This window comes from Salvelinus alpinus, chromosome 4 (genome assembly GCF_045679555.1).
Source record: "Salvelinus alpinus chromosome 4, SLU_Salpinus.1, whole genome shotgun sequence".
NCBI lineage: Eukaryota > Metazoa > Chordata > Actinopteri > Salmoniformes > Salmonidae > Salvelinus > Salvelinus alpinus.
This window is the reverse complement of record NC_092089.1, coordinates 1923988-1950279: the sequence shown is the minus strand read 5'-3', so window position 1 is coordinate 1950279 and position 26292 is coordinate 1923988. Positions and strand designations below refer to the sequence as shown.

At 45.0% G+C, this 26292-nt stretch overlaps 1 protein-coding gene across 1 annotated transcript; it reads left to right on the top strand.

Annotated features, from left to right (window-relative positions):
• Positions 1 to 1492: 1492 nt before the first annotated feature.
• Positions 1493 to 24471, top strand: LOC139572704 (cadherin-17-like). The gene is made up of 19 exons (XM_071395404.1): positions 1493 to 1599; positions 9209 to 9281; positions 9840 to 9929; positions 10093 to 10230; positions 13702 to 13837; positions 13932 to 14090; positions 14505 to 14657; positions 15357 to 15556; positions 16804 to 16935; positions 17065 to 17215; positions 18805 to 19005; positions 19107 to 19183; positions 19528 to 19716; positions 20069 to 20313; positions 20401 to 20537; positions 20646 to 20870; positions 20972 to 21082; positions 21201 to 21317; positions 22198 to 24471. Exons 2-19 carry the CDS (start codon positions 9231 to 9233, stop codon positions 22281 to 22283), a joined length of 2598 nt encoding a protein of 865 aa, XP_071251505.1. The 5' UTR covers positions 1493 to 1599; positions 9209 to 9230; the 3' UTR covers positions 22284 to 24471.
• Positions 24472 to 26292: the final 1821 nt, after the last annotated feature.

Sequence of the window (26292 nt, the reverse complement as noted above, 5' to 3'; positions counted from 1 at the left end):
CTGCCTTTAGAAACACTCCTTCAATTGATGAAGGGAAACTGGACACACAGACACGTCTTGTACAGTGGCATCTCAGATTGTGTGAAGTGAGTGAGTTGTCAAGGTAACATCCTGGAGGAGGAGTCAAGAACCAGGAAGTGGTTAGATAGAAGCCTGATTAAATTGTGTTTGTCTGTCTGTGTGTGTGTCAGGGGCATAGGCATGGGTGGGCTGGGGTGGACACAGGCCCATCCACTGGGGAGACAGGCCCTGCCAGGTCCACCCAATTAGATTGAGCAAAAACAAAAAAATGCAGGCCTACCCACAAACTAATTTCTGGCTATTCCCCTGGTGTATGTGTATGTGTGCATGCGTGTGTATTTGCGTTCCTTATCTCAGAGGCAAGGTAGATTAGGTTGATATCCTAATCTTGTTTCAGTACTTCAACACTGATTGATCAAAGTAGATAATTATCGATTATGGATCACCTATTGAACGAGTCAGCAGGGAGATGAATACCTTCATCCTCATCATCATCATTGAAGGGTTTGCAGGATGGCAGCACTATTACTGACCAACCTTTCACGGAGGGACAGAGAACTACAGAGACATGGGTTTGTGCTTATACATTTGCGTAATTCTCAAATAACCACATGGTACCTTTAGATTAGACCAGTGGTTTTTAACTTTTTGGTTTATTTTTTATTTTACCTTTATTTAACTAGGCAAGTCAGTTAAGAACAAATTCTTATTTACAATGACGGCCTACCCCGGCCAAACCCAGACGACGCTGGGTCGATTGTGCTCCGCCCTGTGGGACTCCCAATCACGGAGGTGATGCAGCCTGGAGCCTTTTGAATCTTCTTGTGATGCTAAGTGCACAACACCAAGTCAGCAACTGTAAATACGACCAGATCACCTGGTCTGTCTGACTATTTGGGATACAGTTCCTTATTCCACCAATCAGCACACTGTATCTGTTCATCATTACAGGGGACCTGTCAGAGGTGTGTGTGTCTGTGTGAGAAGCAGTCATATCTGTGTCTCAGCTAAGCTCCTCTAAACAGCTTACTACTAGACATTCTCAGACAGGAAGCAGTTCATAAAGTCAAAGGTTAAAGTCCTCTTTGAGTGAGAAACTTTTCCAGTCCTTTGTAATCCCCACCTCCACCCTTACAGATTGTTCAGTCTGCCTGCTGGTTCTGACTGTGTGGTGTTGAGTCCAGTAGCCAGTTGTATGGTTCTACAGAGATGAGCCTTTAGCTTGTAGTAACAGTAAGAACTCTAATAGGGGCTTAGCACTGAATATTCATACATACATTACAACCTACAGTACTTTGGTTCCTGTGTCCTGTTCATGGTTGCCATTCTGTGACGATCATGTTATATTATACTATAATAATGTTATATTAATTTATTACATCCCTTAGTTACACTCACTTCTCCTGTCCCCCTGTTTCTCTATTGGCTCGGCCTGTTGTAGGGGCGGGGAGATTAGACAATGAATAGGTTCAATAAAGTATTGCGTGTTAATGTTGAGTTAACGTTTGACCAGGCTGGATGGGGCAGTAGTGATCACACTACAGTCCAAGGAGTGAAACGGGAACTCTTTTAAGCAAGGTATGTCTCTCCCTCTTCCTCGCTCACTCTTTCTCTCCCTATCTCTCTTTCTCTCTCTCTCTGTCTTTTTCTGTGTCTGAATGTTGAGTTGAAGCCTGTATCTATATGTTGGTTACTTCTGTTTTCTATATGCGTGTTTAATATTGAGCATTTTCCATTAGGGGATTTCTTTTGGGTGTGTGTTGTGATCTTGACTTGACTTTGCCAGGGCCTGTGTGTATATATGGCATCTTGAAGTCTGTGTTATTGAGCACCACTGTCCTGGAGCCTCTGGGCTCTGGTTTCTGGGTCAGACACAGGAGCCTGGGTTTGATCAGTCTGTTCTGGTCTGGTCTTGGGGGCAGAAAGACACTAAAGGTCACTCAGTGTCGGCCTTCTAGAGACAGGCCTACATCAGGCCTCACACAAAGTTTGAAAAATGCATTCTACAGGTTGAGAGGAATCTGTTTTATAAGGGAGACATGTCCCAACATGTCAGACTAGTGTGTTTCCTTTAGTCCTCCATCTGGTGCTTGTCTGGGAGTGCCGGTTTGCTGTGTTCTGATCCCCATGTGTTGTGCATGATTAGTTATTGCGATTCTGGCGTGTGTCAGTCATCCAACCAGTCAGTCAGTCAGCCAGTCAGCAGGGACAGAACTCCTGGAGACACAGAGAGTGCAGAGAGCCAGCAGGAGAGAGATGTAACAGGTGACTAACAGAAGACAATTTGTGTTTTAGGAGAAGGTTGTAGAAAAGGTCATAGCAGTAGGTAGATAGTGAGACAGGTAATGGAAGTTCTATGTAGGCACCACAGGCGGCTGGTGGCACCTTAGTTGGGGAGGACAGGCTCCTAGTAATGGCTGGCATGGAATAAATGGAATGGTATCGAACACATCAAAAACATGGTTTCTATGTGTTTGATTCCATTCACTCCATTCCAGCCATTATTATGAGTCATCCTCCCCTCAGCAGCCATCTGTGGTAGGGAACATGGAGTGTAAATGGAGTGTCAGGTGGAGCGTATCGTGCTGTGAGGAAAGCAAAGGTCGTCTGCAGCGGCAAGCCTCAAAGTCACATTCACACTCTTAATATCTCCCTATCACCTCTCTCTGCCCTCTGCAAGACTGGTCATACACATAGACTCACATATACTGGACACACTATAGACTCACATATACTGGACACACTATAGACTCACATGTACTTGACACACTATAGACTCACATGTACTGGACACACTATAGACTCACCTGTACTGGACACACTATAGACTCACATGTACTGGACACACTATAGACTCACATGTACTGGACACACTATAGACTCACATGTACTGGACACACTATAGACTCACACACACTGGACACACTATAGACTCACACGCACTGGACACACTATAGACTCACATGTACTGGACACACTATAGACTCACATGTACTGGACACACTATAGACTCACATGTACTGGACACACTATAGACTCACATGTACTGGACACACTACAGACTCACATGTACTGGACACACTATAGACTCACATGTACTGGACACACTATAGACTCACATGTATTGGACACACTATAGACTCACACGCACTGGACACACTATAGACTCACATGTACTGGACACACTATAGACTCACACGCACTGGACACACTATAGACTCACATGTACTGGACACACTATAGACTCACATGTACTGGACACACTATAGACTCACATGTACTGGACACTCTATAGACTCACATGTACTGGACACACTATAGACTCACATGTACTGGACACACTATAGACTCACATGTACTGGACACACTATAGACTCACATGTACTGGACACACTATAGACTCACACGCACTGGACACACTATAGACTCACATGTAATGGACACACTATAGACTCACATGTAGTGGACACACTATAGACTCACATGTAGTGGACATATTATAGACTCATGTACTGGACACACTATGTACTGGACACACTATAGACTCACATGTACTGGACACACTATAGACTCACATGTACTGGCCACACTATAGACTCCCATGTACTGGACACACTATAGACTCACATGTACTGGACACACTATAGACTCACATGTACTGGACACACTATAGACTCACATGTACTGGACACACTATAGACTCACATGTACTGGACACACTATAGACTCACATGTACTGGACACACTATAGACTCACATGTACTGGACACACTATAGACTCACACGTACTGGACACACTATAGACTCACATGTACTGGACACACTATAGACTCACATGTAGTGGACATATTATAGACTCATGTACTGGACACACTATGTACTGGACACACTATAGACTCACATGTACTGGACACACTATAGACTCACATGTACTGGACACACTGACACAGATAGAGAAACAGGTAAAACACACTGACACAGACAGAGAAACAGGTAAAACACACTGTACAGACAGAGAAACAGGTAACAGACACTGTACAGATGCACATCCTGTTGAGGTGTATTCTATCTAGTCTGTTGTTGTTGTACATAACAGAATGTCCTGTAGCCTGAAATGGAGACGTGTACATAACAGAATGTCCTGTAGCCTGTCATGAAGACGTGTACATAACAGAATGTCCTGTTGCTTGAAATGGAGACGTGTACATAACAGAATGTCCTGTAGTCTGTCATGGAGACGTGTACATAACAGAATGTCCTGTAGTCTGTCATGGAGACATGTACATAACAGAATGTCCTGTAGCCTGAAATGGAGACGTGTACATAACAGAATGTCCTGTAGTCTGTCATGGAGACGTGTACATAACAGAATGTCCTGTAGCCTGAAATGGAGACGGTTACATTTACATTTACATTTAAGTCATTTAGCAGACGCTCTTATCCAGAGCGACTTACAAGTAAGTATTCAGACTCATTGACTTTTTCCACATTTTGTTACGTTACAGCCTTATTCTAAAATGGATTAAATAAATGTTTTTCCTCATCAATCTACACACAATACCCCATAATGACAAAACAAAAACAGGTTTTAGAAATGTTTGCACATGTATAAAAAAATAAAAACAGACATACCTTATTTACATAAGTATTCAGACCCTTTGCTATGAGACTTGAATTGAAGCATCCTGTTTTCATTGATCAGCTTTGAGATGTTTCCACAACTTGATTTGAGTCCACTTGTGGTAAATTACATTGATTTGACCTGATTTGGAAAGGCACACACCTGTCTATAAAAGTTCCCACAGTTGACAGTGCATGTCAGAGCAAAAACCAAGCCATGAGGTCGAAAGAATTGTCCGAAGAGCTCTGAGACAGGATTGTGTCGAGGCACAGATCTGGGGAAGGGTACCAAAAAATGTCTGCAGCATTGAAGGTCCCCAATAACACAGTGGCCTCAATCATTCTTAAATGGAAGAAGTTTAGAACCACAAAGACTCTTCCTAGAGCTGGTCACCTGGCCAAACTGAGCAATCGGGGGAGAAGGGCCTTGGTCAGGGAGGTGACCAAGAATCCGATGGTCACTCTCGCAGAGCTCTAGAGTTCCTCTGTGGAGATGGGAGGAACTTCCAGAAGGACAACCATCTCTGCAGCACTCCACCAATCAGGCCTTTATGGTAGAGAGGCCAAGCAGATGCCACTCCTCAGTAAAAGGCACAAGACAGCCTGCTTGGAGTTTGTCAAAAGGCACCTAAAGACTCTCAGACCATGAGAAACAAGATTCTCTGGTCTGATGAAACCAAGATTTGGCCTAAATGCCAAGCGTCACGTCTGGAAGAAACCTGGCATAATCCCTACGGTGAAGCATGGCGGTGGCAGCATCATGCTCTGGGGATGTTTTTCAGCGGCAGGGACTGGGAGACTAGCCAGGATCGAGGCAAAGATGAATGGAGCAAAGTACAGAGAGATCCTTGATGAAAACCTTCTCCAGAGCTTTCAGGACCTCAGACTGGGGGCGAAGGTTCACCTTCCAACAGGACAACAACCCTAAGCACACAGCCAAGACAACGCAGGAGTGGCTTCAGGACAAGTCTCTGAATGTCCTTGAGTGGCCCAGCCAGAGTCCGAACTTGAACCCGATTGAACTTCTCTTGAGAGACCTGAAAATAGCTGTGTAGCGACACTCCCCATCCAACCTGACAGAGCTTGAGAGGATCTGCAGAGAAGAATGGGAGAAACTCCCAAAATACAGGTGTGCAAAGCTTGTAGCGTCATACCCAAGAAGAGTAGAGGCTGTAATCGTTGCCAAAGTTGCTTCAACAAAGTACTGAGTAAAGGGTCTGAATACTTATGTAAATGTGATATTTCAGTTTTATGTTTGTAGTAAATTAGCAAAATGTTCTAAAAACCTGTTTTTGCTTTGTCATTATGGGTGTTGTGATGTCATTATTGGGTATTGTGTGTAGATTGATGAGGGTGGAAAAAACGATTTAATCAATTTTAGAATAAGGCTGTAACATAACAAAATGTGGAAAAAGTCAAGGGGTCTGAATACTTTCTGAAGGCACTGTATATATATTTGTAAGGTTGACAGGTGTGTGTTGTGAATCCTCATGAGTGTTTATAGTGAAGGAGTGTCAGTAGAGATAAGACTTGGCTCTCAGTAGATGTATTCTGTTCCTCATATCTGTCTCTGTATGACTGTGCTGCTGTTGGGGCAAGGAGGAGCTCACAGACGGACACTATTTCAATCTACAGTAATACACACACACCTTTAGGGTGGTTTTACGCTCTCTGTTCCCCCGCCCTAAGCTGTTATATCAGGCTCTGAGGTCAATGTCAGGTCATGGGGGGTCGCACACCTGAGAGACCTTTCACTAACGAATGAGTCATGTCTGGAGGGGGAGGGGGGTGGTGGTCATCCAGTCATCTTCAAAAGGGAATACTTCCTCTAGATAGCCTAGCTACCTCTCCCCTCTCTGCCCCTAGAGCTTAAAACTCCCATGTATGGTCAGTCATGGCTGCCGCTGGCTCAAACTTTCTGTTTCTAACCAGGGGGCGAGGCTTTCTGGTTGAGTGGGAGGAGTCCTGCACATGAAGGCCATTGACTTCCCCATCAGCTCAAAGTCTGTCTGATAGAGAGAGAGATAGTGTGGCCCTGGCAGGGGACAGTTGGACTACAGTAACACTCCCTTAGTGGATCCCTGTTAGTGATACTAAGAGAGAGAGATAGTGTGGCCCTGGCAGGGGACAGTTGGACTACAGTAACACTCCCTTAGTGGATCCCTGTTAGTGATACTAAGAGAGAGAGCTAGTGTGGCCCTGGCAGGGGACAGTTGGACTACAGTAACACTCCCTTAGTGGATCCCTGTTAGTGATACTAAGAGAGAGAGATAGTGTGGCCCTGGCAGGGAACAGTTGGACTACAGTAACACTCCCTTAGTGGATCCCTGTTAGTGATACTAAGAGAGAGAGATAGTGTGGCCCTGGCAGGGAACAGTTGGACTACAGTAACACTCCCTTAGTGGATCCCTGTTAGTGATACTAAGAGAGAGAGATAGTGTGGCCCTGGCAGGGAACAGTTGGACTACAGTAACACTCCCTTAGTGGATCCCTGTTAGTGATACTAAGAGAGAGAGATAGTGTGGCCCTGGCAGGGGACAGTTGGACTACAGTAACACCCCCTTAGTGGATCCCTGTTAGTGATACTAAGAGAGAGAGATAGTGTGGCCCTGGCAGGGAACAGTTGGACTACAGTAACACTCCCTTAGTGGATCCCTGTTAGTGATACTAAGAGAGAGAGATAGTGTGGCCCTGGCAGGGAACAGTTGGACTACAGTAACACTCCCTTAGTGGATCCCTGTTAGTGATACTAAGAGAGAGAGATAGTGTGGCCCTGGCAGGGAACAGTTGGACTACAGTAACACTCCCTTAGTGGATCCCTGTTAGTGATACTAAGAGAGAGAGATAGTGTGGCCCTGGCAGGGAACAGTTGGACTACAGTAACACTCCCTTAGTGGATCCCTGTTAGTGATACTAAGAGAGAGAGATAGTGTGGCCCTGGCAGGGGACAGTTGGACTACAGTAACACTCCCTTAGTGGATCCCTGTTAGTGATACTAAGAGAGAGAGATAGTGTGGCCCTGGCAGGGAACAGTTGGACTACAGTAACACCCCCTTAGTGGATCCCTGTTAGTGATACTAAGAGAGAGAGATAGTGTGGCCCTGGCAGGGAACAGTTGGACTACAGTAACACTCCCTTAGTGGATCCCTGTTAGTGATACTAAGAGAGAGAGATAGTGTGGCCCTGGCAGGGGACAGTTGGACTACAGTAACACCCCCTTAGTGGATCCCTGTTAGTGATACTAAGAGAGAGAGATAGTGTGGCCCTGGCAGGGAACAGTTGGACTACAGTAACACTCCCTTAGTGGATCCCTGTTAGTGATACTAAGAGAGAGAGATAGTGTGGCCCTGGCAGGGAACAGTTGGACTACAGTAACACTCCCTTAGTGGATCCCTGTTAGTGATACTAAGAGAGAGAGATAGTGTGGCCCTGGCAGGGAACAGTTGGACTACAGTAACACTCCCTTAGTGGATCCCTGTTAGTGATACTAAGAGAGAGAGATAGTGTGGCCCTGGCAGGGAACAGTTGGACTACAGTAACACTCCCTTAGTGGATCCATGTTAGTGATACTAAGAGAGAGAGATAGTGTGGCCCTGGCAGGGGACAGTTGGACTACAGTAACACTCCCTTAGTGGATCCCTGTTAGTGATACTAAGAGAGAGAGATAGTGTGGCCCTGGCAGGGGACAGTTGGACTACAGTAACACTCCCTTAGTGGATCCCTGTTAGTGATACTAAGAGAGAGAGATAGTGTGGCCCTGGCAGGGGACAGTTGGACTACAGTAACACCCCCTTAGTGGATCCCTGTTAGTGATACTAAGAGAGAGAGATAGTGTGGCCCTGGCAGGGGACAGTTGGACTACAGTAACACTCCCTTAGTGGATCCCTGTTAGTGATACTAAGAGAGAGCCTGTTTGCCCTTGACTCTAGTCCTTCAGGTGAATTAGTAACAAACTCTACTACCAGCTCCTGTACCAAAGGGAATGTGCTGAAAAACGAACCACTTCTCACCACTGGTGGACTACTACACACACACACACACACACACACACACACACACACACACACACACACACACACACACACACACACACACACACACACACACACACACACACACACACACACACACACACACACACACACACACACACACACACCTAGACCAGGGTTTCCCTAACTCGGTCCTGGGCCACCCCCTGGGTGCACATTTTGGTTTTTGACATAGCACTACACAGCTGATTCAAATAACCAACTCATCATCAAGCTTTGATGATGTTTCCCAAACTCTCATCTTCACATGACAATGTTACACAAACACAGGACCAACCCTATTCAGGAACCAAATCCTAGAGGATGGGTTGGTGCACTGTAGTCAGAGTGCTAGGGAGGAAAAACAAAACGTGCACCGGGGGGCAGGGGCAGGGGGAGGCCCAGGGGGGGGGGCCGAGGGACGAGTTTGGGAAGCCCTGACCTACACAACCTCTCATTGACAAAGGGTTTATTACAGTCTACCTCTGTGTATTCTAATCCTCCTCCTCCACCCCCTCCTCTCCCTCTCCTCTCAGAGTCTCATCCCTGAAGCTCATCATGGCACATCCCACAATGCACCTGCTGCTGCTCAGCCTCCTCATCGCCACCGTGAGTTCACTCCGACCTCAAATATTTTAAGTTATACTCTATTACTCTACATACATGAACTCTTACGTTGATATTTGATTGTCACTGAGGAGTGAGACTTCTCTGGGTTCTGTTCCGGTTTGTTTCTGCTAGGTGAGCTTTGGCTCTGGTTGGCTTGGAAACGAGCCACAGGGCGTTGTGCCGCCCTCTGTGACTTATTAGCGTTACTGAAAGACTGAATGAAGGACAGACGCACAGGCTCACACAGGCCAGACAGTCTCCTTCAGTGGAAATCTGTAGAGTCGGTCAATGAGTAACTGTCCTTCTGCAAGGAGAGAGAGAACGTCTACCGCATGCTGTAGTGTTTTGTCCTTGAGAACACCAAGGGTTTTACATTTTCATTACAGCCCAATACTGGCACATCGGATTCAACTAATCAAGGTGTTCATTTATAGTTGAGTGATTGAATCAGGAGTGCAAGTACTGGGCTGGTGCAAAAATGTGCAACTCTGGAGTTTTTCAACGACTGGAGTCCAGGAACACTGGTCTACTGTATATTCATCACATGTGTTGTGATAGGCTGCTGGGAAAGGCCTGGAGAAGGGACCACTGGAGAACAAGGTTCTAGACGTACCAGAGGGGACACCTGTACCTTACGCCCTCTACCAGGTAACACACACACACACACACACACACACACACACACACACACACACACACACACACACACACACACACACACACACACACACACACACACACACACACACACACACACACTGTCCCCTTAATTTCTGGTCTTTGTATTAATACATTCTCTCTCCGTCTGCAGTTCCAAGCGTCCCACCTCGAGGTTGATGGGTTCAGATTGACAGGAGAGACTGAAGGAAAGATCAGCATCTCAGAGGACGGCTGGCTCTACCTGGAACAGACCCTGGACTGGGCCCACACACAGACACATACTCTGGAGGTGACACACACACACACACACACACACACACACACACACACACACACACACACACACACACACACACTGTAGAAGTTAACACACACTGTAGAAGTTAACACACACTGTAGAAGTTAATACACACACACACACACACACACTGTAGAAGTTAACACACACACACACTGTAGAAGTTAACACACACACACACACACACACTGTAGAAGATAACACACACACACACACACACACACACACACACACACACACACACACACACACACACACACACACACACACACACACACACACACACACACACACACACACACACACACACACACACACACACACACACACACACACACTATAGAAGTTAACACACACTGTAGAAGATTACACACACACACCCACTGTAGAAGTTAACACACACACTGTAGAAGATAACACACACACACACACACACACACTGTAGAAGTTAACACACACTGTAGAAGTTAACACACACACACTGTCGAAGATTACACACACTGTAGAAGTTAACACTCACAGACACACACTGTAGAAGTTAACACACACTGTAGAAGTTAACACACACTGTAGAAGTTAACACACACAGACACACACTGTAGAAGTTCACACACACACACACACACACACACTGTAGAAGTTAACACTCACAGACACACACTGTAGAAGTTCACACACACACACTGTAGAAGTTAAAAACTTCTTCAGGATCGGTGGGTCCCCCTCGGTACGGTTGAGCTAACGTAGGCTAATGCGATTAGCATGAGGTTGTAAGTAACAAGAACATTTCCCAGGACATAGACATATCTGATATTGGCTTACATTTTTGTTAAACTAACTGCACTGTCCAATTTACAGTAGCTATTACAGTGAAATAATACCATGCTATTGTTTGAGAGTGCACAGTTTTGAACATGAAAAGTGATTAATAAACCAATTAGGCACATTTGGGCAGTCTTGATACAAAATGTTGAACAGAAATGCAATGGCTCATTGGATCAGTCTAAAACTTTGCACATACACTTCTGTCATCTAGTGGCCAAAATCTAAATTGCAGCTGGAATAAAACATGATGGCCTTTCTCTTGCATTTCAAAGGTGATGGTAAAAAGAAAATACAAAAGAACGGTTGTTTTTTTCTTTGTATTATCTTTTACCGGATCTATTGTGTTGTATTCCACAAACTTCAAAGTGTTTCCATTCAAATGGTATCAAGAATATGCATATCCTTGCTTCAGGGCCTGAGTTACAGGCAGATAGATTTGGGTATGTCATTTTAGGCGAAAATTTTAAAAATGGGTCCGATCCTGAAGAGGTTTTAAACACACACAGACAAACACTATAGTAGTTAACATACACAGACCACACAATGTAGTTAACATACACGTGATACAAGTTAGTATTTGATGTCCATCCATGTCATGGATGTGGATAGACAGGAGATGATGTGGAAACTGCCCACTAGGGGCAACAGTGAGTGATGTTACCTTCAAGTAGGTTTTGGCATTGTGGACGGGGATGGTGGATGGGCATAAGCATCTGCCTCTGATTCAAATCAAATCAAATCAGATCAAAGTTTATTTGTCACGTGCGCCGAATACAACAGGTGTAGATAGACCTTACAGTGAAATGCTTACTAACCAATAGTGCGAAAAAAAGTTATGTGTGTGTGTATGTAAAGAAATAAAACAACAGTAAAAAGACATTTGAAAATAACAGTAGCAAGGCTATATTCAGACACCGGTTAGTCAGGCTTATTGAGGTAGTATGTACATGTAGGTATGGTTAAAGTGACTATGCATATATGATGAACAGAGAGTAGCAGTAGCGTAAAAAGAAGGGTTGGCTGGTGGCGGGACACAATGCAGTTCTCCTCTTCTCCTCTTAGCCAATGTGCGGGAGCACTGGTTGGTCCGGCCAATTGAGGTAGTATGTACATGAATGTATAGTTAAAATGACTATGCATATAAAATAAACAGAGAGTAGCAGCAGAGTAAAAGAGGGGTTGGGGGGCACACAATGCAAATAGTCCGGGCAACCATTTGGTTACCTGTTCAGGAGACTTATGGCTTGGGGGTAAAAACTGTTGAGAAGCCTTTTTGTCCTGGACTTGGCACTCCGGTACCACTTGCCATGCGGTAGTAGAGAGAACAGTCTATGACTGGGGTGGCTAGGGTCTTTGACAATTTTTAGGGCCTTCCTCTGACACCGCCTGGTGTAGAGGTCCTGGATGGCAGGCAGCTTTGCCTCAGTGATGTACTGGGCTGTTCGCACTACCCTCTGAAGTGCCTTGCGGTCAGAGGCCGAGCAATTGCCGTACCAGGCAGTGATGCAACCGGTCAGGATGCTCTCGATGTTGCAGCTGTAGAACCTTTTGAGGATCTCAGGACCTATGCCAAATCTTTTTAGTTTCCTGAGGGGGAATAGGCTTTGTCGTGCCCTCTTCACGACTGTCTTGGTGTGTTTGGACCATTCTAGTTTGTTGTTGATGTGGACACCAAGGAATTTGAAGCTCTCAACCTGCTCCACTACAGCCCCGTCGATGAGAATGGGGACGTGCTCGGTGCTCCTTTTCCTGTAGTCCACAATCATCTCCTTAGTCTTGGTTATGTTGAGGGATAGGTTGTTATTCTGGCACCACCCGGCCAGGTCTCTGACCTCCTCCCTATAGGCTGCCTCGTCGTTGTCGGTGATCAGGCCTACCACTGTTGTGTCATCTGCAAACTTAATGATGGTGTTGGAGTCGTGCCTGGCCATGCAGTCGTGGGTGAACAGGGAGTACAGGAGGGGACTGAGCACACACCCCTGGGGAGCTCCAGTGTTGAGGATCAACGTGGCAGATGTGTTGCTACCTACCCTCACCACCTGGGGGGCGGCCCGTCAGGAAGTCCAGGATCCAGTTGCAGAGGGAGGTGTTTAGTCCCAGGTTCCCTAGATTAGTGATGAGCTTTGAGGGTACTATGGTGTTGAACGCTGGGAAAGGACAGTGTGGAGTGCAATAGGTGGGAAAGGACAGTGTGGAGTGCAATAGAGATTGCATCATCATTCCAAAGGTTGCATGTTCAAATCCAGCAATAGAAAGTTGTTTCCGATTTTTTTTAAATTAAGCCTATGCCAAATCTTAACCCTTACCTTAACCATTCAGAGTTAATGTCTAACCTTAAGAATTTGGAGTTAATGCCTAAGCTTAACCTTAACAATTCTGACTTAATACCTAAATTTAACCTTAAACACTTCCAAATTTGACATTTGGAACAACTTTAAAATGTGACGTTTGAGAAACATGGATGAACGTCTAATTTTGACGTGAGACTGTGAGAGCTGGTAGGACACACACACAGACATACACACACCGTCGATTCACAGATCTGACAAGTATCTGCATGCACACACATACACAATGACATTTAGTATAGACCCACACACACATCCCAGCTTCATGTTGTTGTTGTTGTTGTTGTAGCTGGAGGCCTTAGTGGGTTCAGAACCAGTAGAAGGTCCAGTCAGCATCACCATCAACGTGTTGGATGTCAACAACCACGCCCCCTCCTTCAACCAGACAGACTACATCGGCATCGTCAAGGAACGTACCCCCGCAGGTCTGTCTGTCTGTCACTCTGTCTGACTGACTGTCTGTCTATCCGTCTGTTTGTCTGTCTGTGTGTGTGTTCATTATGTGTGTGTGTGTTGCAGGTGTTCCATTTGCGCGTGTGTTTGCTACTGACCTGGACGACCCAGAGTCTCCCAACGCCCAACTGAGTTACACCCTGGTCTCCCAGATCCCCAACAGAGACAACACCCTGTTCTTCCAGATCAACAGCAACACAGGAGAGATTTCTACTACTGCCGAGGGTAACACACACACACACACACACAAACGCATGCACACAGGCGCACACACACACACACACACACACTCCCGGAGAGCCCCAAAGTGCACACTCATAGATCATCCCAGATGTTGTGGTCTCTAATCTCATCATGTATGAGTGCTAATCTGTGAGTTCTGCATCCTTTAATCTCACACCAGCCAGGATTACCACAACACAACTCTCGTGCTCCAGATTAACACATGCTTGGTGTCAGATTGACCACATGTACCACGTGATTATATTACTGATTACAGCTCTGTGTGTGTGTGTGTGTGTGTGTGTGTGTGTGTGTGTGTGTGTGTGTGTGTGTGTGTGTGTGTGTGTGTGTGTGTGTGTGTGTGTGTGTGTGTGTGTGTGTGTGTGTGTGTGTGTGTGTGTGTGTGTGTTCCTGAAGGAGAGCGTCTGCTGAAGGCCAGAGAAAGTGTTATTCATTCCAGAGGAGGGGACTTCAGTGATTCTCTGAAGAAGAGGTTTGATGACTACTGCACCCCCACAAAGGACATCCCTTATGAACTCAACCCCTTCTACAGCTGTGTGCAGAGAGCAGGTCTGTGTGTACTTCACTATATTTACTTGTAGTTTAAGATGAAACCATAAAATCACTATTGTCAGGTAAGCCTGACCAAGATGGTCCAAATAGATAGATGATTGAGCCCATAGCAGACCACAAGGGGGGCGGATAAAGAGAAAAAGAGGAGGGCATTTCAGAGAGGAAGCAAATAGAGCAGAGCACATGCAGACACTTGGAAACATGTCAGGCAGAGAGAGGGGGGGGGGGGGTTGTAAAGAGAGAGATAGGGATAGAGAGAGCGAGAAGGATAGAGAGAGTGAGAGGGATGGAGACAGAGGCATAGAGAGCGAGGGATAGATAGATTAATTCTAGTGATTAAGGCTGATTAAGAGGTTTGGTGTGATTGAGAGGCTGCTGAACAGAACCTCCTCTACATAATGTTGTTGAGTTCAGCTGTGGCCACTGGCCAGAGCAGCCTGACCTCTCACCTCTGACCCCTGTGTTATCACACAGAGAGCCCCGAGGTCACGCTCAGATATTCCCACATAGTACACTACTACTAGTACACTACTTTTGTCCAGGGCCCTACGTTTGGCCAGTTCATCCATAGACATACAGGGCGACAGTCAAACACAGTGTGCCATATGGGAAATAGGGCATCATTTGGGCCTGTCTTCTTCGGTGGTGCCTGTGTATTGACTGTGAATGGTCCTGTTTCTTCCTCTGTGGTTGTAGAGTCTCGGAGGCTGAACCCTCTGGAAGACCCAGACTTCACGCTGATTGTTCGTGTGGAGGACATGGGCGGGGAGTCGGTGAACGCTCTCAACGGTAACGCGAGGGTTAAAATTGTCGTGCAGGAGAACCTGTGGGTCAATCCTGGACCGATCAACCTCAGAGAACAGTTGAAAGGGATATACCCCATGCACATCGGCAAGGTACGGCAGGGGTGGAAATCACACTCACACAATCACTATAGGTGCCCCAGTACCTAACTAAGGAAACTGTTTAGAAAACACTAAGGACCTAAGGAGGCTGTTTAGAAAACACAAATGACCTAATTAGGCTGTTTAGAAAATACTAAGGACCTAAAGAGACTGTTTAGAAAACACCAAGGACCTAAAGAGACTCTTTAGAAAACACTAAGGACCTAAAGAGACTGTTTAGAAAACACTAAGGACCTAAAGAGACTGTTTAGAAAATACTAAGGACCTAAAGAGACTGTTTAGAAAACACTAAGGACCTAAAGAGACTCTCTAGAAAACACTAAGGACCTAAAGAGACTGTTTAGAAAACACTAAGGACCTAAAGAGACTGTTTAGAAAACACTAAGGACCTAAAGAGACTCTTTAGAAAACACCAAGGACCTAAAGAGACTCTTTAGAAAACACTAAGGACCTAAAGAGACTGTTTAGAAAACACTAAGGACCTAAAGAGACTGTTTAGAAAATACTAAGGACCTAAAGAGACTGTTTAGAAAACACTAAGGACCTAAAGAGACTCTCTAGAAAACACTAAGGACCTAAAGAGACTGTTTAGAAAACACTAAGGACATAAAGAGACTCTTTAGAAAACACCAAGGACCTAAAGAGACTGTTTAGAAAACACTAAGGACCTAAAGAGACTGTTTAGAAAACACCAAGGACCTAAAGAGACTCTCTAGAAAACACCAAGGACCTAAAGAGACTGTTTAGAAAACACTAAGGACATAAAGAGACTCTTTAGAAAACACTAAGGACCTAAAGAGACTCTCTAGAAAACACCAAGGACCTAAAGAGACTGTTTAGAAAACACTAAGGACCTAAAGAGACTCTCTAGAAAACACCAAGGACCTAAAGAGACTCTTTAGAAAACACCAAGGACCTAAAGAGACTGTTTAGAAAACACTAAGGACCTAAAGAGACTCTCTAGAAAACACCAAGGACCTAAAGAGACTCTTTAGAAAACACTAAGGACCTAAAGAGACTCTCTAGAAAACACATAATCAGCATGCAGACCTTAAATTTGATCTCCTATTGACATCACTGCATGATTAAAGGAAAATGTTACATATAAAGCAGTTAAGATACAGTACATGTCTAAAGCTGTCTGTCTGTCTGTCTGTCTGTCTGTCTGTCTGTCTGTCTGTCTGTCTGTCTTTCCGTCCGTCCGTCCGTCCGTCCGTCTGTCTGATGTCTCCCTGCAGGTCCAGTCTAATGATCCCAGTGCCTTCTACAGGCTGGTACAGAAAGAGCGGGAGCTGACGTTCCCCTTCAATGTCACAGAGGAAGGAGACATTCTGCTGACTGAGGAGCTGGACAGAGAGGACAAGGCCATGGTAACCAGCTAGTCCTCCTCATCACAATCACTATCTAACACTCTGGTCCCAAGCAGCATTATTTAATGGAGTACTGTCCATCACTGGATAGTTCACATAAAAATAAATGTCATTGTGTGTGTGTTCCAGTACATCCTGGTGGTGTTCGCTGAGGATAGCTATGGTAACCAGGTAGACCCTCCCCTGGAGGTGCAGGTGGTGGTGGACGATGTGAATGATAACGCTCCAATCTGTGAGGAGGAACTCAGTGTGTTTGAAGTGCAGGAGAACGAACCCACAGGTAACTAACTACTGGATGTGTGTGTGTGTGTGATAGGTTGGAGATGTGTGATACACTACACAGCCAAAAGTATATGGACACCCCTTTAAATTAGTGGATTCGGCCATTTCAGCCAGAGCAGCAAAGGGGGGACCAACTCCATATTAATGCCCATGATTTTGGAATGAGATGTTTGACGAGCTGGTGTCCACATGCTTACTTTTACATTTCATTGACCCTGATGTACATTCCATAAATGTGTGAAAAGTCTCGTATCTTGTGACTTTGATGTTAGGACTGATGTTAGGACTGTGTTGAGACTGATGTTAGGACTGTGTTGAGACTGATGTTAGGACTGTGTTGTGACTGATGTTAGGACTGTGTTGAGACTGGTGTTAGGACTGTGTTGTGACTGATGTTAGGACTGTGTTGTGACTGATGTTAGGACTGTGTTGTGACTGATGTTAGGACTGTGTTGAGACTGGTGTTAGGACTGTGTTGTGACTGATGTTAGGACTGTGTTGTGACTGGTGTTAGGACTGTGTTGTGACTGATGTTAGGACTGTGTTGAGACTGGTGTTAGGACTGTGTTGTGACTGATGTTAGGACTGTGTTGTGACTGGTGTTAGGACTGTGTTGTGACTGATGTTAGGACTGTGTTGAGACTGATGTTAGGACTGTGTTGTGACTGGTGTTAGGACTGTGTTGTGACTGATGTTAGGACTGTGTTGAGACTGATGTTAGGACTGTGTTGTGACTGGTGTTAGGACTGTGTTGTGACTGATGTTAGGACTGGTGTTAGGACTGTGTTGTGACTGATGTTAAGACTGTGTTGTGACTGATGTTAGAACTGTGTTGTGACTGATGTTAGGACTGTGTTGAGACTGATGTTAGGACTGTGTTGTGACTGATGTTAGGACTGTGTTGAGACTGGTGTTAGGACTGTGTTGTGACTGATGTTAGGACTGTGTTGTGACTGATGTTAGGACTGTGTTGTGACTGATGTTAGGACTGTGTTGAGACTGGTGTTAGGACTGTGTTGTGACTGATGTTAGGACTGTGTTGAGACTGATGTTAGGTCTGATGTTAGGACTGTGTTGTGACTGGTGTTAGGACTGTGTTGTGACTGGTGTTAGGAGTGTTGAGACTGGTGTTAGGACTGTGTTGTGACTGATGTTAGGACTGTGTTGTGACTGATGTTAGGACTGTGTTGTGACTGATGTTAGGTCTGATGTTAGGACTGTGTTGTGACTGATGTTAGGACTGTGTTGAGACTGATGTTAGGACTGTGTTGAGACTGACGTTAGGCCTGATGTTAGGACTGTGTTGTGACTGATGTTAGGACTGTGTTGTGACTGATGTTAGGACTGTGTTGAGACTGATGTTAGGACTGTGTTGAGACTGATGTTAGGACTGTGTTGAGACTGATATTAGGTCTGATGTTAGGACTGTGTTGTGACTGATGTTAGAACTGTGTTGTGACTGATGTTAGGACTGTGTTGTGACTGATGTTAGGACTGTGTTGTTATATTAAAGGTATGTGTGTTCAGAGCTGAAGCATTCTAATAGTAACTCATATAACTTGTGTGATTGGTTCCTCTGGGTTCCAGGCAGCCCAGTTGGACATCTGATGGTGCATGATGCTGATGATGACAACACACCCAACGCGCTGCTCTCCTATTCGCTGGTGTCCCAAACCCCTTCCTCCGTCTTTACCATCGATGGCATCAGCGGCCGCATCCAGGCCAAGCAGATGCTCCAACGCAGAGACGCAACAGAGTACCACCTCACTGTCAGAGTAAACGACCCAGGTACATGCACACACACACTTGACCTTTGTCTAAAAGTTGGAACAGCACAGACACGTGTTTGCTTCAATGGGTCCTCACATACTGTTGTGTGTCTTCGTCAGGTTTCAGCACAGAATGTAAGGTCCTCATCAAGGTTATCGACATCAACAATGAGCTGCCCATCTTCGAGATGAATGACGTGAGACATACCTGAGACACACACCTGAGACAATTGAGTTTCATATATGCTTTAGTTGGTATGGGTTGTTGACCTGTGACCTTTAATACTGTCTCTGTCTCTCTCTCTCTCTTTCTCGCTCACATTCTCTCTCCCTCTATCTGTCTCTCTCGCTCTCTGTCTCTCTTTGTCTCTCTCTCACTTTCTCCATCTCCCTCCCTCTCCCTCTCTCTCTCCCTCTCTCTGTCTCTCTCTCCCTTCCTCTCTCTCCCTCTCTCTCTCTCTTTCTCTCTCTCTCCATCTCTCTCTCTGTCTCTCTCTCTCTCCCTCTGTCTCTCTCTCTGTCTCTCTCTGTCTCTCTGTAGTATGGTAGTCACAACCTGTCTGAAGACACAGCTCTAGGCCACACCCTCCTGACAGTAAAAGCCACAGATGCTGACGACCCTGGGACAGGAAGCTCCCGCATCGAGTTCCACATAACCGCTGGCAACGAAGACGGAGTTTTCGCCATGGAGACAGACGACAATGGGGAGGGCAGGCTTGTTGTTGCTAAGGTAACTTCATACTGGAAGACACCTACGGAAGGTCAGATTTTGATAGGTGATGATAAAGATGGTAAGCTGATCCTAGATCTATGGTTGTATTGATTATTAAAGGAAACGTCCACCAGCAGCCTGAAACAAACCCACACAAACGCTTCCATTTTGCTCCAGAATGCTCACAGATCTCTCTCCCTTCCTCCCCATCTGCCTCCCTCTCCCTCCCTCTCTTTTCCTTCCTCTCCCCACTCTCCCTTCCTCCCCCTCTCTCTCCCTTCCTCCCCCCCTCTCTCCCTTTATCCCCCCTCGATCTCCCTTCCTCCCCCCTCTCTCTTCCTCGCTCCCCTCTCTCCCCCTCTTTCTCCAGCCTCTGAACTATGAGACTGCTTCCTCCTATAAGCTGCAGATTGATGCTCGTAACCCAGAGCCGCTGGTGAGCGGTCTCGAGTACGGCGCTGAGTCGTCCGCCGTGGTCTCGGTGGCGATCAGTGACGTTGATGAGGCTCCAGTGTTTGACATGGACATTCTGGATGTCACGGTGCCAGAGGACACCAAGGAGGGATCTACGCTGCTCAAAATAGACGCCAAGGACCCAGAGGGCAAAGAGATACTGTAATCACATTATGAGAGGGACTGATGTTGTGTGTGTGTTATGGCTCTGATAGTGTATGTTTTGTGCTAACTGTGTGTGTATTGTAGGTTCAAGATGGAGGGAGACACTAAGGGTTGGTTGGAGATTGATCCTGCTACTGGAGAGATAAAGATAAAGAATAAAGCTGTGCTGGACAGAGAGACGGTGGAGGCCTTCCACTTTACTGTTGTCGCCTTCGAGAAAGGTGAAGAACACACATATGTATATTTCGGATACTTTTTAGACCCACACACTGCCAGTTTGAGTCCAGGTTAGAGAATATCCATAATTAATAATATCTCTCCACCCTCAGCCAATCCAGAGCTGTCCTCAGAGCGCGAGGTGTCTGTGAGGCTGCTGGATGTGAATGACAATGTCCCCAAGCTGACAGAGAACCAGGCCTTCATCTGTGTGAAGAAGCCCCAGCCTATAGTGCTGACGGCCCTGGACGCAGACGCAGACCCCTTCGGAGCACCTTTCACATTCAGCCTGGCCCAGGGCAAGAAGTCCCCCAACTGGGACCTAAGCGCTGTGGACGGTACACATTTGTTAGACAAGACTACATCTCCTAGAGATCCTGTCTATTAATGTGCTCCCGTGCTGATGTGGGATTGTGTCTCTTCCCTTGGTTTCCTGTAGGTACGTCTGCTAAACTGACCCTGAAGAAATCTCCCAGCGAGGACAAAACCTTCCTAATCCCCATCAACATCAAAGACAACGCTGGCATGGGCATCACACAGAAGTTTGAGGGTGAGTGGTTACAGCCAGCTTTGTGTGATAACACACATCACACACAAGACCATGTAGCTGTGAGTGGGTGTCTTTTACCAATGTGTATTTGTCTCTGATGTGTGTGTTCTCCCTACAGTGCGAGTGTGTAACTGCACAGAGCTGGGATACTGTTTCACCGAGCCAGGCGTTCATGCAGGGGTGTTAGGAATGCCCACCACCATCGGAATCCTGGCTGGAACTGTCGGATTCATCGGTAAATACAGGCGCTGTTGTTCACTGGTGTTGTTGCTATGCACTTTAAGGGAAGAGGGCGGAATGGTACAATCGAGGAACTAAGACCTAACTGTAGCATAAAACGTATTGTTGTTGATAGTTATTGTTGTTCTTTTTGACTAATGGACAGACTAATCGAGTATCTAACGCAATTACGCAGGATTTTAGTTCTGGGTTTCCGATATTATTTTTGACTGTTATTTTTTTTATTTTTTTATTTCACCTTTATTTAACCAGATAGGCAAGTTGAGAACAAGTTCTCATTTACAACTGCGACCTGGCCAAGATAAAGCAAAGCAGTTCGACACATACAACAACACAGAGTTACACATGGAGTAAAACAAACATACAGTCAATAATACAGTAGAAAAATAAGTCTATATACAATGTGAGCAAATGAGGTGAGATAAGGGAGGTAAAGGCAAAAAAAAGGCCATGGTGGCGAAGTAAATACAATATAGCAAGTAAAACACTGGAATGGTAGATTTGCAGTGGAAGAATGTGCAAAGTAGAGATAGAAATAATGGGGTGCAAAGGAGCAAAATAAATAAATAAATAAATACAGTAGGGGAAGAGGTAGTTGTTTGGGCTAAATTATAGACGGGCTATGTACAGGTGCAGTAATCTGTGAGCTGCTCTGACAGCTGGTGCTTAAAGCTAGTGAGGGAGATAAGTGTTTCCAGTTTCAGAGATTGTTGTAGTTCGTTCCAGTCATTGGCAGCAAAGAACTGGAAGGAGAGGCGACCAAAGGAAGAATTGGTTTTGGGGGTGACCAGAGAGATATACCTGCTGGAGCGCGTGCTACAGGTGGGTTCTGCTATGGTGACCTATATTGATGGGTGATGTCACTTCCTCCCTAGCCCTGGTCCTGATCATCGCTTTCCATCGTATAAAGAAGGACAACCAGAAGAAAGCCTTGCTGGGAGAAACGGACGCCATTCTCTAGAAACACATGAGATAGTATGTGTTTGTTTAATTGTTATATTTCTGAAGAACAGATCTACTTTGATTGGTTGTATGCATATGTTATAAATACTACCTGGTTTCGTCATAATCATGCACTCATGCAGCTCAATAACTTATTTCCCTTGTCAGTGAATTTTGGCTGTATTTAGAATTTAGACTGTCCATTCTCAGCTGGTGTGTCTTGACTGGCTGTGCACTGTGTGATGGTTCAAACACTCCATTTCAAGCTGCTTGCTGTAATTGTGTAGACTGTTGCTCAGAGACTTCAGTTCACCGTTTGCCTCTGACTGTTTTTTGTGGTTGATACTGTCTTTATACTGATACTCCATGATGTTTTTTTAATGAGGCCTGATATTAGTGAAGATGCTAGCTAGCTGAGGGTTAAATTAGGATGGTTCCACCACTTTAGAATGGGAGAAAGACTGCATACAGTAAAGAGTAGAAATGACCATGGAAAAACAACCGATGTTGAAGACAGTTCCAACACCTAAACATCCCTCAGTTTAACCCTTGGTGTTAACTGTTTGACAAGCCCAGTGTAAATGAGTGCCTGGTGAATGTCTGAGTGTGTACCAAGGTTATTATAGTTTTGTGATTTTCTATTAAATTTGATTTCTATTACTTTTTACTAATTCTGTTCAGTTTCCATTCGGTTTCAGACTTGATTTACTAGTTTTTATTCTGTTTCAGTACGATAAAAAACATATTTTGTTTTTATATTATTCAGTTGTAGTTTCAGTTTGTTGTATTTTTTGTGTGAGGGACAGAAGGTAGCCTCACGTGTCCTTATGCTAGGGGCCATGTATGTGTTGTAGGACTATAGCAGGGGTACTCAAGTACTATTTGAGATGGTCCGGTCACACACATTTCCTAGGTGGCAAAAGTCCTGATGGATATTTCCATTTATCAGCGTAGTAACAAACCCGGCAATTTTACATATTATCCACGTCTTATGCGTGTTCACATGATACTGGGAGTCGAATCCTCAGCGAATTACAAAAAATAAAACAATAGCTATCTCCCCATCTTTATCCTGAAATTCTTTGTGGGTGCTGTACAGATGAACTTTGAGGTTGTGGGATGTAGGGTGGTAGTGGGATGCAGGGTGGGATGCAGCAGCGGGATGCAGGGTGGTATGCTGCCAGCCAGCAGCATACCACTCTAGATCCCACTGCTGGCTTGCCTCTGAAACTAAGCCGGGTCAGTCCCTGGATGGGAGACCAGATGCTGCTGGAAGTGGTGTTGGAGGGCCAGTAGGGGGCACTTTTGCCTCTGGTCTAAGGAGATCCCCAGGGCAGTGAAGGGGACATTGCCTTGTGTAGGGTGCTGTCTTTTGGATGGGATGTTAAACGGATGTCCTGACTCTGTGGTCATTAAAAAGCCCATTACTTATCATAAGAGTAAGGGTATTAACACTGGTGTCATGACAAAATTCCCAAACTGGTACCATTCCCATCAGGAACACCTAATCACCCCCCCCCCCCCCTCATTATAATTGGCATATATCACTTAGCTGATGTATGGTGAGTATTCTGGCACAAAAATAGTTGCCGTGCATCACCCAGGTGGGTGCTACACATTGGAGGTGAGTTTCCCCCTACAATGTAAAGCGCTTGGAGTACCTCAGTTGGTAGAATAGTGCCATATAAATCCAATAAATTGTTATTAGCTTCTGACACTACAATACATTTGCTTTTGTCCTTTCCAGCAATGTACTCCAAATAATCCCATACATGGTTTTGTCTTTTGCAACCAACCACTGCTGTGTTGTGTTTGCTGCTGCCATTGTTCACGCTCATGCTTCGTGCTCGTCCTCAGATTTCTTCCGTTAGCTAGCGATGCAGCGATGCACCAGCTAGGCCTATTTGAAACATCGCCATCTACTGGCAGCATTTACCCTCCAGATTCAGAAGTTCGAAAACCCCATTAGAGAAAAAAGCTTCAAAACCCCATTCGATTTTTGTCCAAAGTTTAGAAGGAAAAAAACAACTGAACATAATTCATGATGGTTTTAATTTAGTTTGTTTTGCAGTTGTTTTTCCAATTTTTGTTTTTATTTAATTTTCATTTCAGTTTTTGTTTACTATTATAACCTTGGTGTGTGCAACACAGTAATGGAGAGAGGAATGGAGAAAATGTCTATCTGAATAAAGGCTATCTGGACCTACTGCTTTTGAGTAAAATTGTGTGCTTTGGGCTGAGAGAGGAAAGTAATATTATGTGTATGTGTGTGTGCTTTGGGCTGAGAGAGGAAAGTAATATTATGTGCATGTGTGTGTGCTTTGGGTTGAGAGAGGAATGTAATATTATGTGCATGTGTGTGTGCTTTGGGCTGAGAGAGGAATGTAATATTATGTGCATGTGTGTGTGCTTTGGGCTGAGAGAGGAATGTAATATTATGTGCATGTGTGTGTGCTTTGGGCTGAGAGAGGAAAGTAATATTATGTGCATGTGTGTGTGCTTTGGGTTGAGAGAGGAATGTAATAGTATGTGCATGTGTGTGTGCTTTGGGCTGAGAGAGGAATGTAATATTATGTGCATGTGTGTGTGCTTTGGGCTGAGAGAGGAATGTAATATTATGTGCATGTGTGTGTGCTTTGGGCTGAGAGAGGAAAGTAATATTATGTGCATGTGTGTGTGCTTTGGGCTGAGAGAGGAAAGTAATATTATGTGCATGTGTGTGTGCTTTGGGCTGAGAGAGGAAAGTAATATTATGTGCATGTGTGTGTGCTTTGGGCTGAGAGAGGAAAGTAATATTATGTGCATGTGTGTGTGCTTTGGGCTGAGAGAGGAAAGTAATATTATGTGCATGTGTGTGTGCTTTGGGCTGAGAGAGGAATGTAATATTATGTGCATGTGTGTGTGCTTTGGGCTGAGAGAGGAAAGTAATATTATGTGCATGTGTGTGTGCTTTGGGCTGAGAGAGGAAAGTAATATTATGTGCATGTGTGTGTGCTTTGGGCTGAGAGAGGAATGTAATATTATGTGCATGTGTGTGTGCTTTGGGCTGAGAGAGGAATGTAATATTATGTGCATGTGTGTGTGCTTTGGGCTGAGAGAGGAATGTAGGTGCGTGCTTGTGTATGTTTCTGAAAGGTGAGTGATGAGGTAACTGTAATAACCAGTTAAACTCCTCTACTCTGGTCATAACTGCAGAGAACAGTCTGTCACGTTGATTGTACAGCAGCAGCTTTTTATACCTCTGTGAAAAGGCTTCTGATGAGGAAAACTCATTATAGGTGGTATTTAAGTGGTATAACACCTGAGAATTAATACATTAGTTTCTGTAGGTCTTTCTCTCTCTGCCTGTTTTTATGTCTACCTGTCATTCTGTCCTCAACGCTACTGAACTGAATGACTCGTCTCAGGGACTCGTCTCAGGGAGAGAGAGAGAAAGAGAAATAAAGAGAGAAAGAGAGAGGGGGATAGAGAAGAACTGAAGAGTTTTCTTAAAGGTACTGGGAGAATGAAAGCAAATTATCTCTCCGCAAGTTATTTCACAGCTACTCTTTCAAAATAATATGTATTTATTGTAAGACACATACTGATGTAATCAGTTAATGGCAGCACCTGTCAATGATTTTAGAGGTTGGAATAATTCTGATTTAAAATGATTTCTTTGTCCAGATCTGTATACACTTGTAAGATATCCAGACACAATGTGTGTCTGACTACCTCCGGAGGTGGGCAGGATGATCTGATCACAATCTGATCATAATGTGCCTTTTGACTGTCTAAAAATGTGGGCACAATCAGAATGTGGACAAGATCAGGACAAAAGACGCAGGTTAGAACCATGCAGGTATAAACGGGCCTAGTGTGTGTGTAGACAGAGGCAGAGTGGAGTTTAGGTTTCAGAGCTCATAAAGTGCATCTAAGCATCAGACAACTTTTATTGTTTACGCCTGGGTCCACTCTGCTCTTGTAACCTGGTAACGCATTCCACAACAACAGACCCAAACACACCCACCAGAGAGACACCGAGACAG

Coding starts and splice junctions, on each gene's coding strand:
- LOC139572704 (XM_071395404.1), top strand. CDS start 9,231: ATGGCACATCCCACAATGCACCTGCTGCTGCTCAGCCTCCTCATCGCC. Junction 19,184..19,527: donor CCATCTTCGAGATGAATGAC/GTGAGACATACC, acceptor GTCTCTCTGTAG/TATGGTAGTCACAACCTGTC. Junction 20,871..20,971: donor GGACCTAAGCGCTGTGGACG/GTACACATTTGT, acceptor GGTTTCCTGTAG/GTACGTCTGCTAAACTGACC.